Genomic DNA, 15,513 nt, shown 5'->3' on the forward strand with positions numbered 1-15,513 from the left:
GCAGCGCGGCGGGCTGACGTCAGGACGGGGCTGGCGCTGCCCGCGGCGGAGCGGGGCCGGCAGCGGGCGCGGGGGCGGCAGCGGGCGCAGGGGCGGCAGCGGCAGGTAGGTGCGGCGGCGGCCCGCCACCGGCTGGGCTGGGCGGCGGGGGGCGGCGAGCGGCGGGCACGGCGCTGTGCGGCTGCCCCGCCCGGCCCGGCCCGGCCCGGCGGCCGCGCGAAGGTCAGCGGAGCCGCGGCGCAGGCCGGGGCCGGCGCGGCCGGCGGGCCCGGAGCTGCCGCGGCCGGGGGGGGCGCCGCCGGGGGAGCGCTGGCAGGGTCCCTTCTCTCGGCCCGGCTGCCGGGTACGCGGAGGGCGAGACGGAGCTCGCAGGGCTGGGCCCGGCGGCCTCTGCGGGGCGAGCCAGCCGCGCCCTGCCCGCTGCCCGGCGGCGGCTGGCGGGGAGGGAGCGTGCGAGCGCCCGGGGGGTGCGGGGAGCGGAGCTGCAGGGAGCCGTGGGCAGGCGGAGCCGTGGGCGAGCTGCCGGCCCTCACGGCGGGGCGGGAGAGTGGGGAGCGAGCCCGGGCCCGGTGCCAGCTTGCCCCCAGGCGGCCTGTCGGGGGGAGCTGTCCCCGGGGGGAGCTGTCCCCGGGGGGAGCTGTCCCCGGGGCGATGGCGCCTCTCCCAGCCGCCTGGGCCTGGGCCCCGACTCGCTCGGGAACGAACAGGTTTTGAACCGAGAGCCACATCTCTCGGGCACTGGCTGAAATAAACACAACTTGATGGACAAAAGGCCTGCATGTTGCTAGTTGCAGAGTCAGAAAGTTCCAAAAATAGAAAACTTGCTTTGTTGTAAGGGGGAGGGGGGCAAATAGGGTTACATGTGGACACTCCTCTGAGCGTTGCATAGCTCTCTACCTGAAGTCTTGGGAATAAAGTAACGGTGAGGGGTGAGTGGGCACAGCTGGTCGCCTGGGACTCAGCGCTGTCGTTGGGTCTGTGTGGCTAAGCCCCTTCCATCTACATGGATTGCAGAATCAAGTCCATTGCTAGTTTGACTGCTTTAATCAAAATTGCTCTAGTAATTACAAGCTGCAGGTAGAAACACCTGATTTGTTTTGAAGTTTGCTTTTCCTACCAGCCAACTGGGTTTGAGAACAAGAAGTGAACTGGAATAGACTTGGATATTCCACATTATGTTCTGTGCAAAAAAGGAAAACTGCTATTGAAGGAATAGCCCCAACCCTTCACTGCATTTGCTCTTAACTTATGTTCAGTTTAGGGTGCTGCTACTTTTAGATTTCAGCCGCCAAGGAAGTTCTGTTGAGGTTGGTGATAAATTGATCTTTGATATCTTTGTTTAAATCCCATTTTCCATGTTGGTTTGCACTGAGTTAGTTTAACAAGCAAATAATACTCAGTTGCAGCTGATCGTGCCAGGCTATCTTCTAGCTCTGCAAATACTCTTTTAAACATAATGTGGGTTGATTGTGAATACTGTATTGGACTTCTAAGTCAGTGCTTGTGCTTAAAAAGGGCCAGAGAAGAATATCTAATTGTTTTTGCACCTCCTACTTCAGTGCTGACAGATTGTTTCGTGTGATTCCTTGCTCTCTATCCAGAGCTGAAGTTCTGGGCACTTAAATTCTGTGTTGGGAAAATGTAGTTGCATCTGCGATGACATGCAAGGTGCTGTACAGCTGCTGAAGCCTCCTTTGCTGTTGTAGCCCTAGATAGCTGTGAGACATTCTGTAATGTGAGACTTTGATTGTGAGGCACTCTGTAACGACAGACAAAGCTTAATTTGTCAAGAGAAATGTTTTCTTCTTCATTTCTTCCCCTTTATGTGTCTACGTTAAATCTAATTATGCTGTTGTGTAACAGAGTAGGTTTAAAGGCAGCAACAAACATTCAGTGGCCTAATCTAGCACTTGCAAGAGAACTGAAGTTCATGCAAGTTCTCTATTGGCTCTTAGACTATTACAAGGCCTCTGGAAATATACAGTGATTTCACTTTAGTGGGCAAACTGGACGACTTGGAAGCACCATTGGAGAGACCCATTCCTTTGAAAACAAAGAGCAAGACAACTGTTTCCTTGTAAAGCAGAATCTAGGGGAGAGGAGCATATACTGGGGTGGTGGGAGAATGAGACTCAGGTCCTTTGTACCACCTTGTTACTCTGGAAGAATAAATTGGACTCTATTTCTGAAGCTCTCCCTCTGCAGACAGGTGACAACAGCATGCTTAGACCTCAGAGCAAGACCTGGTGACCAGGATTAAAGCAGGATAGGAGTTTGACACTCCCTTTCGACGGGCTGTCAGCTAAATGTTTGTTTTCCCAGTGAGCTGGTACAAAAGCCAAGAGTAAGAGGTTTATCTTGGACCTTCAACTTTACCTGCATGTGGTTCTCACCATCACACCCGAGCCTGTGCTGGATGTGGCATTCCTTCAATATGAAATCCTGCTGGCCATAGTCTTTACTTGTGTGTTACAGAATTCGACCAGTACTGTGAAGAGGACACAGCTAGAAGTAATATCTAATAGACGGCATAGATACATCTATCAGAAAATAAGTGGATGCTTACTAACTTTATATTTTAATAGAATATAACAAAACTTTCTTCTCTTCTCCCCTCCCCCCCAGCTTTAAACACATTCCTTGTCTGGGAGGAGTTCCTCTGTCTATCAAATCTACTATGCCACCTCCCCCCCCGCTCTTCTTATGCTCCTATAAGCAGAATGTTAGCTGGTAGGTTTAAGTATCCATCTCTCATATTATGGCTTACAAGGCCCACAAATAATTTCTAAAAGAGGCAGCCTTCTCAAGGGAGGCCTAAAATGCTTCTTTTCTTGCTTTTCTAATTCAATTGCATCCAGATAGTTATGTTTTTATTAATCCATTTTAGAACAATAGTCAGAACACATTATGCTATAAAACAAAAACTCATCCTCCAACATATCGTATGCTTGATCTCTTTTCTTTAGCATGCTCATAAACCAGAGTGCAGTGCCAAGTGCTTAATGTCATGTGTGATAACTTGAATTTAGTGCAGGGTCCTTCCCATGCCATTTCAAGCTTCATTTAAAAGTTGAGGAGAAAGGAGAATCTCATTTTATGGGCTTAACTTATTTCAGTTCATCTTGGAGGGAGCTAGTGACGATTTGGAAGAAATAAAAAGTCATAAGAACAGCTTTGTCCTTCCTGTTTAAGATTAAACTGTTTCAGCTTTTGTTTCAGATGGACTTTGAGCCAGTCAATGGAAAAAACAGAAGAGGAAGTACAAAAAAAGGGAGATAGGGAAGAAGTGAGGGTGCTTAGTAACCTGAGACTGCAGAATACAGGAAGCACACGTATGTCTAGAGAACAGCTTTGAAAGGAACTGGTGGTGAGTCAGGCAGCAGTCACTCCAGCCTGTCTCTTCCCCATGTTGCAAGAGTGGTAGCTGTAAGCTTGTGTGTTTTCCAGTTAAACTTAAAAGTGGTCTCTGATAGTCACGTTGGATTGCTACAATTGCACATTTGTTCCATTTGTTAAGTCCTGGAATACTAGTTGTGCCTTACTGAATATCTTCAGCTGAGATCTACCTTGTCTCTCTGCAATACAAGCTGGGTACACACAGCTATAATATACAATATTATACCTTGAGATGCCTCATTCTAATGTATTATTGGGAAATACTGAAGACCGCTTTTCTCCCCCTCACCTTCCTCTTCTGTCCACTAGATTAAGCAACAATGGCATTTGTGAAGAGTGGCTGGCTGCTCCGGCAAAGTAAGTCATGGGCCTTTTACCTCCTTTTCTCCCCACTGTGTCTAACTTCCTCAAGAAACGTCAGAGCAACTTAGTAATTCCCCGGTCTTTCTTAAAACAAGTCTCTAGCTCTGTGTGTTGTTTTTTTGGGTTTGGGTTTTTTTTTGTTTTTTGGTTTGGTTTTGTTTTGTTTTACTTTTAGGACACTTCACAAAATGACCTGTCACGACAGCATTTCCATGTGACCTTTTGGGTATACCAGTGGGAAACAGGATGTACCATATCTGAGGTGTCTGACTGGCATTCAGCTTCAGATGCTGCTCTGTAATTAGTGCTGTACAAGTGGAGACTTGGAAACTTTACCTGACACCTTACCTTAATGTCTTCAATTAGTCGTGCCCTCTGCTTGTTCTTGCAGCAAGTTAAAACTAAAGCGCCAGGTTATGCACTTAAAATAAACTCAGTTGTGACTTTGAATACTAGATAAAATATGGAACCGAATTCTGTAATGTTCTGAAGTGGAGATGTTGTAGTACAGGATTTTGCTTGGCACCTCAGAATGTCTGGAGCAACTGTGAAGGATTTCTTGGTTTATTTTTTATTAACTCTAGGACACAAATACCTCCCAATATGAGTCCTCAAAAGTGATTGTCTGATTTTTAAGGTACTATTTTACGGCGTTGGAAGAAGAACTGGTTTGACCTGTGGTCTGATGGCCGCTTAATATTCTATGATGATCAAAATCGCCATGATATAGAAGATAAAATCCACATGCGAATCCATTGCATCAACCTCAGAGTGGGGAATGAATGTCGAGGTAATAATGAAACCTTCAGGATTTGTGTATTCAGAGATTCTTTACAACTTCAGTGCCTGCCCAGCATACCATTTACAACACTACTGCAGAAGTAAACGTGTCCAGGAAGTGTGCAACTTCACTGTTTTTAACCCCCCCCAACCCCAACCCAACCAACTACTAAATTCCCTTATAGATACGCAGGGTGTGGTATCACCATGTGATAGATTAGGTTAGGGTTTGATACTTCCTTTTAAAACTCAGTGAGGACGGTGTACCATATGTGCAGGTGGCAGGCAGGCACGTGAGGATGGGATGTTCACAGTACATTTGTGTGTCTGATTATAGTGTTACAGGCGTAATTATAGTGCTGGCTGGAGTGAGAGGCCGGCCTAGAAATGGGAAACCTCAGCAGATTTTTTTTCAAGTATTACTAAATTCACTTCTAGCATTTGTTAGTACTCTACTTGATGCTGACACAAGTGAAGGACCCAAGTGTTGGAGAGTACTTTTGCTACGTATGGATTGGTTCTCCTGTAAGACACTTGTACTTCTTAGGGACAATGTTCAGAGCTACTTACTTTCGGGACACTCTGAAGAGCAAGAACAGGTTATTTCCTTCTGTAATTTGTTCTGATGCCATGGAAAGCAGCTACAACTGGCCCTAGTTTATTTTGTCCAGACTTTTGCATAAACTCTCTCCCTTCTTGTAAATGCGATCATGAAATTCTGGTTATAGATATTTCATAACTCATCTCTTTTTTCTGACTCAGATTTCCAGCCTCCAGAGGGGAAGCAGAGAGACTGTTTACTGCAGATTGTTTGCCGTGATGGGAAGACAGTCAACCTCTGTGCAGAGAGTGCAGATGACTGCCTGTAAGTCTGCCAGAGAATATTGGTTTTGCTTCCTCTGTCTCTTTTATCTTTCTTTTTCTCTCCCTAATTATTTTCCTTCCTTTGGACTTTCAGAGATACATTTTAAGGAAGTTTTCAAGCAAGTAAAAGCAGGCTCTCAGTGACAAAAAATATAGCTCTCCTATAAGCAGTTGTCTAGCTCATGCAAACTAACTGCAAGTTAAGTCACTGAAAGCACCGAAGGGTGAGGAGGAGTAAAAGAATCTTATTAATATGATTAACGCAAGACATGCTGAACAGATTTTTTTTTACTTTTCCCATTCTTCAAATAGTACATGACCCTGCATCGCCCAAGGACATCCCAATCAGTAGTGAAAGGAATAATACTCCATTATTGTGAACTCTCAACTGAGCTTGCCTGTGTATAGTTAGATAACTCCTGTCATCAGTGGTTGCCAAGTATGCATGGTGCATCGATCAAGCATGCCCCCAGCCAATATGGCATGGGAGTATCTGAAGTATATGTACCTTCTGTTCAAACTGTAATAGTGTCAAGACCCACACTCTCTAGTCAGCACAGATGCAACTGTTCAGGCAGGAGATATAACTTCCCTGGTGCATCTCTTCCTATTTCCTTATCCTGAGCATGGCTGCCTGTTACCTGGCTGTTGTGCTTGCAGTGTGGACCTTCAAGACCACATCTGTTCTTTCTCATGCTCCCTCTCATTCCTTCTCAGCTCTGCAAAGAAAGTATTTTTTTCTCAATCTTGGTGTAATACCTTCATGCATTCATTTTAGTGTATCAATAGGCTTTGACATATGCAGTATTTTAAACTCTGCTCCTGCAGTACCTCTAGTTGCTAACTTTGTTTTTTTCATAGTCCTAAAAAGAAAAAGTGGTGTTAATTTTTATCAGTGTTCCATTAAACAATGGGGTTTTTTTTGCAGGGCATGGAAAATCGCTCTCCAGGACACCAGAACAAACACAGTAAGTGTACAACCTAGCCTTTATACTGATAGAGAAGCAGCACATCAGTGTTATGTGTGGTCCAGCAGTTTACTTCTGAAATCATGTCCCATCCTTCTCTGCTAGAGAAAAACAGGGTCATGAGCATGATGCTGAGGCTTGTGGGTGGGAGAAGAATGATCCTCTGGATCACAAGCACGTCATCCTTGCAGCCAAGTCCAGGCAAATACATGCTGAGTGGAAGTGAATGATTTCAGGGAATGATTTCTTTGGGTGGAAGTGAATGTTTGGGAAGCTGGTCTGTAAGAGAAGTGGGCACTGAGGCTGTGGGCAAAAAGTAAATCTACAACCAGTAAAAATGCACTTTCCACTCACAGTGTTTGTTGCCTACCAGGCGCAGTGCTAAAGAAAGCTTACTGCAAAGAAGCTGTTTGTTAATGTAGATCCATTACATTGTGGGATGCTTCTTGGCAGAGACTAGGGGAGCAGCAAGAGGTGCTTGGAGGGGAGTGCAGGCATGCCAAGAAGGAGCATATTACCTCTGCATTGGCATGCTAGCTGTGGAGAGTGAAGAGGTCAGGAATCATAAAAGCCTCTCTGTGAGTCTTGGAGTTCTCTAGAACTTTGGGGAACCACATCCATCCGCTTGTGGGTATTGTTGATTTGTTTTCCTCTAGACTGCCTTCTAGAGTACTCTTCAGCTTTAGCTTTCCTTAGATGGCTAGACTGAACCAACCTAAGATGTTTTTGTTTCGTGGGGAAATGCTGCATTTCATAGAAGCTTATCTCAGTTTTTGATGGGTCACATTCACATGGCCACTGTACTGAGGCATCTCTCATGTGATATAACTTAGATCTGTAGATACCCAAAGCAAACACTTGTCATAGCAAAACTATCCTGGACATGATTGCCTCTGCAGCTATGCAATGCTGCTTCCTGGTGTTAAATGAGAAGTGAAGGACTTGTCCTGATGCAGAGGACACTACACTCATGGTCTGCCTGCTCTAGTTTTAGGGGCTTTGTCTTGCTTACGTGTGAGATGCTGACTCCTGGTTTCAGGAGTTAGGACCTGCTGCTTTTCATGTCTCTCACTCAGCTGCCAGCCCTGCTAGATGGCATTCAAAACTTGCCAGTGCATCACCTTTGTCAGCCAAGGCAGACCCCTGTTACTGAAAGTAGGGCAGGTAGCTCTCTGCACAAGTAGTATCATAAATTAGTACTTTCCAAAGCTATTAAAGGTCTCCAACAAGGATTTGAACTAACCAGGTAACTGGGTTTGAGTCTATCTGTAGGTGTCTGACACAGCTTTCAAAAATACCGACCATCCAGCAGTGCCTCGTAACTTTACTGGAATAGCAGGGTGATCACCCTGGCTTTGAGAACTATGTGATTTACAGACATTTGCAGGCTTGTGTCATATGCCTGTACAGAGTTCCCTGTAGCAGAACAGAATACATTTATTGCTAAGATCTGAGCATTTGCTGAAGCTTTTCTCAGGTGGTGGAAATATCTGCCTCTTCATACAGTGCTTTCAACAGTGTGTTTCAAGCAATCCTTAGAATCTCCACCACAAGTTTGACCTGGGATATGGCCATAGTATGCCCTCAGAAGTCTTTCTACAGTCCAGGTACAAGAGACAATAGGAACATTCTCTATTGAGCTATTAAAGCGTTCACTTGTAAATTAAAAAAAAGGAGCTGTTTTTTTTCTTGGGATAGGGCACTGACTAAGAGCATCACTGTAGATTTCTGACATTAGGGGCAAGAATACAAGGCTACTGAGAGCTCCTTGTAGATGGATTCAAGTAAGTTATCACGCTTGCCTCACAGCTGCCTTCAAAAAGGACCAGAATTATAGGTGGCATTTGCAAAGTAATTCCCTAAAAACAACCAAGCCCCTCAAATCCCTACATTTAAACCTCTCTTATTGCATTTTTTTTTCCTCACAGCCAGAAAGTGAGAGGTGGCTATGGATGACAGTGTTCTGCTAAAATGTTCGGGTGCCCCTTTTGGCTACTGCGTTTGTTTCCTTTATCTGCTCTTACAGAACTTGGTGATACCACCCTAGGGTGCCAGGAAGCAGTTAGCTTAGTTGTGAAGGCTTTTTTTATCTGAAAACAGAGGATGAACAAGAGAGCAACTTCTAAAACTGAGTCTATGAAATGAGGGAAGGAGTTGGTATGCTTGCATACACATGTATGCATGTGTGTGTGCGCACACACACAGGTAAGAAATTTTATGGCTCCTTCCTGTGGTTGATCAGGCATTTGTGTTCTCCCAGGTCTGCTCTCCAAGTAGTTTCTTTTTGCAGCGCTTTATAAGGTACTCACTGCTTGCTTAACTTGCAGCACGTCTAAAGGTTACTCTTCCTTTGGGATCATTAAGTTTTAATCCTTGCACTACTCTAACTGGCTGTCTGTAGGAAAAGGTGATAACTGCTACCTTTCCATGGTGTTTAGGGCTACGTGGGATCTGATGTGATGTATGACGAGACAGCCATTTCCTCAGCTCCTCCTCCCTATACAGCTTATGCCACGCCATCACCTGAGGTAAGAGTTGCAGTTGGGAAGCATTAAAATAAGTGAGGTAGCAGAAGCGGCCATCCTTCAAGCACCCAAACTGTAGTCCCTAACTTTCACAGTTAGATCCAGCTTTAAGGTTTGTGCAAAATGAGAGTGAGAGTAAGGCGCTAACAATCTACTGTCACTCCTATTTGAGATGGGTTTCCTTTAGAAAGGGATGAGGCAAATTTGGTTGGGAGGTATATAAAGGGATGGCTGCTCAGTGAACTTGGAAAATAAAGCTTCTTAAAGACAGGGCACAAGTTATTTGGCTAATCTTGAAAAATATTGGCCATGCAGCTTTTAACATAAGGAGGTGTGACTATACTTTCACATTGCGTAAGCACTGGAAGGATATAAAATCAGGAGTTTTAAAAATAGGATTTAATGACTGGAGCTGTCACTTTTAACACATAAGGTTTGTTGTATCCAAGATGTCATGGCAACAAAATAACTCTAGCTTCTGGATGCACCGTTCTTTTGCAGTGGAGAAGGAGCAGCACTGGCGCTGAACCAGTATACACTGGGGATTTCTGGATGTTCTGACTCACATGCAGTGATGCGCAAAGGGATAGTTTGGGGTAGTAGTATTACTTGTTGCACTGTAGGTGCTCTGCTCCCGCCCCTTGCAGTTAGAAATAATTGTTAAGAACTAGATGTGGTACTGGGAGCTATATCAGGGCTAGCAGCAGGTCTCCACTTTCGGAGAACAAAATTGCTTCCAAAACATATGGCTACAGAGTATTTGTCCTGAATCTGACGTTTACGTGCAGTGTGCTAGAGGAAAGTTGGTTGGAGTTTCTTGGGATCAGCTGCTGCCTACCTGGCACTTCTGAGCTCTCCAGAGAGCTGCTGTTGGCATGAGGGCAGAGAGGAGAAGCTGGTAAGGCTGCTGTGGCTCTGCCTGATGATCCAGGCCCTGCCTCTGCCATTCACCATCCAGGAAGGGTGGAGAGTGAATGCTGCTTAGGAGCCCTTATTTTTTCAAGCAGCTATTTTAAGTCCTTTCCAGGGAGTAGATAGATTGTATCAGTACAAACTGGATATTTTAGTGAAACTTTAACTGCATTAGAAATGAAGGACAATTGAACAAAGTGCATAATCAGATACATAGCAAAGAATACTTTTGTAATGGACATTTCTAATTTCACCAGGTTTATGGCTATGGCTACGATCAGTACAATGGTGCATATCCCCCTACTGGTCCTCAAGTCTTCTATGCCTCCAATGGACAAGCTTATGCTGTTCCCTATCAGTATCCGTACCAAGGTAATCAGTATCAACCGTATCCTTCACCTTCCTACAGAAGCTATTTGAGTCAGTCTTTCTGGCTTTAATTCTATTAATCACCATCCTTTACCATCCACCACTCCTGCACAACAGAGTGATAGAAAGAAACCTGACTTATAACTGGAACCAAGTCCCCTTACCCTTTCACAACAAAGCGAGTGCAGTGAAATTTGTATTAAGTGATTTAACGTTCCCAGTGTGATCCCAACATATTTAAATTACTTCGTAAACTCTTTCTGAAGCACACAGAACTCTCTCGCTAACTACAGTAGGCAGCTTGTTTTCTAAAGAAAGACAGAAGAGCCAGAACAAGATTGATTCAGTACTCCATACTGGGCATCGATGGAGCTTTTGATTCATCTGTTGCTCTTATACCTAGCTTAATTATTTCAACACTGATGTTCAGCTATGACCTCAGAATTAAATGCAAGTTTCAAAGGTAAATCCACTCCCAAAGCATGGTGGTAACTGGTTCTTTCCCCTCATGCTGGAATTGCTGTAAGGCAGTACATTCAGCCTTGTGAACTATTCTATTGCTCTGTTCAGGTTTGTATAGCTTTCAAACCCAATAAAAGAGGAAAGAGACTAACATTTTAGGGTATCCCAGAGAATTGGGGCTTTAGAGTAGTATGGGTAATATAAATCAGAAGATTTAACTTACTAATTGTTTATGGTCTGGCTCTGCAAATAAGAATCTCTCTTCAGAAATGTTTTCAGTTTTGAGGGAGATTTTTTTTTTCCATTTGACATTTGTCAGGTTATTTCATTTGCCTTTTCCATTTTTTTTTACGAGAGGTGCATCAGCCTAAAGCTTTTAAAGCTTTCCTCATCTAAGTTAGTGAAGTCCTAAGATACAGATCATATATAAATACCAACACAGAGGAAGGTGGGTTCTGTTGGTTCTCAGCAGCTGAAAAGCAGCAGCTTGTTGAAGGTCCCAAGAACCGTTTTTAAAAACTACAAGCAGGCCTTGGAAATCAAGCCTCAGAAACCTGTATGATAAAAATGCAACATTAAAGAGTAACTCTCCTAAACAGTTTGCAAGTCCAGTGTGTTAAGATACTAGTTACAGGTTTGGCATAGTAACCAATGTTTTTCTCCACTAGGGTGACTGCAACTAAATCTTAGGAGTCACCTAAGCAACTAACTTAACCCCTGCACCTTTGGCTTCATTGCTCATTCTCTAAATTGACATAATCCTTCTCATGAGGTTCCCAGTCATGCATCATTGAGTCAGTGAGAGCCTTTTCCAGTTGTATCAGTTGGATTACTTCAGTATCTGTTATAAAAAACATTGCAATATCTTCAAGACTACTTAATCTTCCTGAAAAGTCCGGAAGGGAAAGCAATACCATTATGTTTGCTTTGCAGGTAGGAACTAAGTCACAAAACATGACAGGTGGAGCTTGTACAAGTCTGTTGCAGAGCAAGGGTCAGTTGGTGGTTTCTTGAGTCTTAGGTTATTTCCTTACTACTGGGCCAATCTTCATCTGAAAAGAAACATAGCAGCTGTCACCACACAAGATCAGTCCAGGATGTGAAGGCTGAATTGAAGTAGTAGGCAGTAATTGTAAGGTAAATAACTGATACACAGTTTCTGACAAACCACTGGCTTAAGAGCTGCCAAAGATTTTTTGGAGGGGGGAACTATGCTGTTTGCCTTAACTTCAAGGCTGAATCAATTTTTAGACCCATTGCTTGCATTAAATCCACTAAGTGTTTGATAGAATGATACAAGTAATTCATAGGTTCTTTGCTAATATAAATGCAGAACAATGTTCCATTTTACATTTGTGATGACCTTTTCTCCCAGATATTAAACTCTTAGGAGGCTAGAAGTGTTGCTAGGCCTCTGGATTTAGTTAATAAATGTGGAGGCTGAATCCAAAGCAGAGATGTATTCTACCTTTGTAGCTGACATCATCTTAGTGTTCAATGAAAGGACGAGAGTGAAAGAATGGGCATGTTTTGAAATTGCAATGCATGGTATTAAGACATACATTTCTTTTGGCCTCCTCCTAACAATCTCTTATTACCTAGGACCTTATGGCCAACCCCCTGCAAACCATGTCATCATTCGAGAGCGTTACCGTGACAGCGATGGAGATCTTGCACTGGGCATGCTTGCTGGAGCAGCGACTGGAATGGCTCTGGGATCATTATTCTGGGTCTTCTAGATTACCCGTTCCTTATCTTTGTAGTTCCAAAAACCTTTATTGTGTGCAATAATATATTGGCAATGTTGTTTACTGTTAAACTTTAAGAGATGCAATAGTTATTTTTCAGTAGTGATATCTTAATAACTGATTCTTAACTGTCCTAAGGAGAGTTTAAAGGCACCATTTAGTTAAGTGGTTGGAGATGGCATGTGCTGCTTTTGAATTCTGTTCTGATGTTTAGAGATGTAAGGATTTGTACTGATAAGGATCAATATGAGAACCAATGTAACATGGTAGCAGTCACTAGCTTTATGAACAGACTGTTTTGTAAACGCCATAGAAAAAATGGATTTTTGGGGGGTCTAAAATCTGGTCCAAATAGGAAGTTTACAGGAGCCCTGCATTAGTATATATGTACCACTGGCTTCTGAACATTCCCTGGACAAACATAAAGCTCAGCAGAAACTCCTTGGCATTAGGTAGTCTGCCATGCTTGAGGATTTTTTTGTTTTCAAACTTGCCTGCAGATGGTAGTGTATTTTCTTAGATGGTGTCCTATACCTGTCTCTCACACCATCCAGGTAAAGATGTCTTTGAGAACGTATAAGCAAACCGCTAAGAAGCAGCAGCACTCCTCAGTTCTTTTATTCTCCCAGAAATGTGAATGACCAGTGCCAAGGAAGACCAATGTTTTTTGTTCCACCTCCCTCTTTATCCTGAATCACTCTTCTCTGGTCAGATGGAAATAATGGATCTTTAGCTTTGCAAGTGGTCTTCCTTGTCCGTAGCACAGTCGCCCCAGACACTGTACCAACTGCATTGCTGAGGAAGAGGCCATCGTCTAGTGTCTCTGCTCATTACTGCTGTTGCTCTGCAGAGTCTGCAGGAGGAGAACTAACTTGAACAACCCTTGCCCTGTTGGGCCTACCAGAACCCCTCTGCAGGCAGTAATAGTCAAGGGGGAAGAGACAAACAGCACAAGTAGACCTTGCACACAGGCACTTTGATATCAGCTGCCTTGCCATGGCTAGGATAGAATGTCTGCCTCTTAGCCTCCAAGGTTTTCTGAACCAGGTTCATTATTTGCAACTAGTTTTGAGCACAGCTGAGCCTGGGTTTGTTCTATGCACGCTTCCCTCTCACATTCAGCAGGTCTCTTCTTCCCTCCATGACTCGTTAAGGAAAACACTCCAAGGAACCTGGCTGGCTTTGCTTGTATGTCTGGTCCTTATACAATGTGCTGCTGCAGGCTGCTGTGCTATGGACTGTAACCTGGAGTGCAAATGTTATGTGTGTTATGTGGCCTATTACCTTATCCTGTTCTAATCCATGCTGAGCTGTGCTTGGCAGGGAAAAGAAAGCTCTGAAGAAATGCACATGCTTTCTTATTCAGGTAAAAGAGGCAGGGTGCCTAAGTTGAGTTCTTTACAGTAAGAGGACTTATTTTTATACTTCCACTTTCAGCTTCCTGTATTGATACTGTTTTAATGTGTTAAGGCTTTCTTTTGCTTTCATTCAGAAGTAGGTTCATTTCCTTAAGGTTCACGGGGTTTCAGGTATGTCAGGAAAGATGAAAATAGATGAGAACTTGCACCCCATATAAATTTAGATCAAGCCTCAACCTTTTTAATTTCATCCTAAAGCTGTCTTGGCTCTATCCTACATATTTAAGCAATAGGGGTCTTGGACAAGAGTTTGAGTAGCAGCCAGGGGAAGCACTAAGCTTTCATGACTCTTAGGACCAACTCAACAAACTGAAATCATCGGAAGGAAACAGACGGATGTAATCTTGGCTGCATTACTAAGAGTAGGCCTAATCCAGGGAATGTAAACTTCTTTCAAGAAACTCTGGCTCAGAGCCATACACCAATGTGCATGCATGTCCTTTCACAGATCAATACAAGCTGCATATGTTCTGCCAGTGGTCTCTAACTGAAAGGACTTGCTGGAGGTTCAAAAGAGGACCAAAGCAGAAGTTTTCTATTGCTCATCCAAACCAAAAGAAATTGAGTACAGTACTGAAGTTCTCTTAGAGGCCCAGTACCTGTAAGGTCAGAAAGAGATGGTGATGGTCTGGAACTTAAGTGAACACACATTTCTACCCTTGTTAAGCCTTGAGATAACCTTGAAGCTGATTACAGGTCTACACTGCTGTTTAGTTTGTGCTTTGCGATATAACTAGTTCTGCAGAATGCCTCCATCTCCTCTGCTCCCTGTGTGATATTTAGCTTGTAAGGGTGGGGGAGAATAAAACAATTGAACATCATTGTGATTTCTTTTGAATTTCGTAATGATTGTGAAAGAATAGCACAAAGCGAATCAGCTAGTAATTTATTTTAAGTTCAGAGTTTTGTTGTGTGGTTTGTTTTTGGTTGGTTTTTTTTTTTTTTTTGCAAGAGCTGTTGATCACAGCAGGGAAACGCGTCTCTTGTGCTTTCAGGAGATAACTGTATCTAGGTCCCCAGTTTCTTCAAGTGAAGTATGTAAGATAAAGACTCTGTTGATTGCAAAACATTCCTGGGTTGAAATAAAAGCAAGAAATGATCTTTTTAAAAGTTCAAATTTAAGTAAGTCTCCAGTAAAAAAATAACCTTACCCCTTCTCAAGGGGAAAAAAAAATACAAATTGAAGCTGAAGATTCTAGTTTTATCTTGGTAACAATAGGCTGCTTTTATACAAAAATCACGAGCTACTTTTCTATCCTGGTAGCATAGGCATTCAGAAGCTAGAAAGCAAATGTACAAAACTGTGCTAGAGCATAAAATCAAGAGAGTAGTTATCTTATTGCAGGTGCTTGTAGCCTGTCTGATCTCAGTGCAGAAGCAGAAGTGGAAATGTCTTGGTGCACAAAGCAGCAGCATGGGGATAGCCACTTGAATTCACTGGTTGTTAAAGCTCATAGACTTGCTTCCTGAAGACGTGGCCGTACCTCCTGTTGCTCAGGAACAGAGTGGAGGTTTGGTCATATCTATAATAATGTCCGGCTGGATACATAGTCATGACTCAACAGCATTTCTCTGCCCAGTCCAGTACTTAATATATCTGCAGTTTGTGTAGATGCTGGTTGTGAGCTGAAGGAGCAGGGCCAGTGTGAATTTTGGGGCTTGGAGGGACTGCCATGCCAGCTTCTGCAGATAGGCGATACTATAGTGA

The 15,513-nt window shown here is 43.7% G+C and overlaps 1 protein-coding gene across 1 annotated transcript; it reads left to right on the top strand.

The window, feature by feature from the left end:
- PLEKHB2 (pleckstrin homology domain containing B2) lies at positions 1-14,950 on the top strand. The gene is made up of 8 exons (XM_087740666.1): positions 1-105; positions 3,706-3,753; positions 4,397-4,549; positions 5,302-5,404; positions 6,332-6,371; positions 8,810-8,899; positions 10,066-10,180; positions 12,242-14,950. The coding sequence occupies exons 2-8, from the start codon at positions 3,717-3,719 to the stop codon at positions 12,376-12,378; spliced, it is 675 nt and encodes a 224-aa protein (XP_087596792.1). The 5' UTR covers positions 1-105; positions 3,706-3,716; the 3' UTR covers positions 12,379-14,950.
- The last annotated feature ends 563 nt before the right edge of the window (positions 14,951-15,513 follow it).

Source organism: Nipponia nippon, unplaced genomic scaffold, assembly GCF_047370975.1.
Source record: "Nipponia nippon isolate SJK-2023a ecotype South Korea unplaced genomic scaffold, ASM4737097v1 scaffold_7, whole genome shotgun sequence".
NCBI lineage: Eukaryota > Metazoa > Chordata > Aves > Pelecaniformes > Threskiornithidae > Nipponia > Nipponia nippon.

Excerpts from the sequence above, each read along its gene's own strand:
- PLEKHB2 (XM_087740666.1), top strand. The coding sequence starts at position 3,717 with ATGGCATTTGTGAAGAGTGGCTGGCTGCTCCGGCAAA. Across the intron at positions 3,754-4,396 it reads TGGCTGGCTGCTCCGGCAAA|GTACTATTTTACGGCGTTGG; the intron begins GTAAGTCATGGG and ends CTGATTTTTAAG. Across the intron at positions 5,405-6,331 it reads GAGAGTGCAGATGACTGCCT|GGCATGGAAAATCGCTCTCC; the intron begins GTAAGTCTGCCA and ends TTTTTTTTGCAG.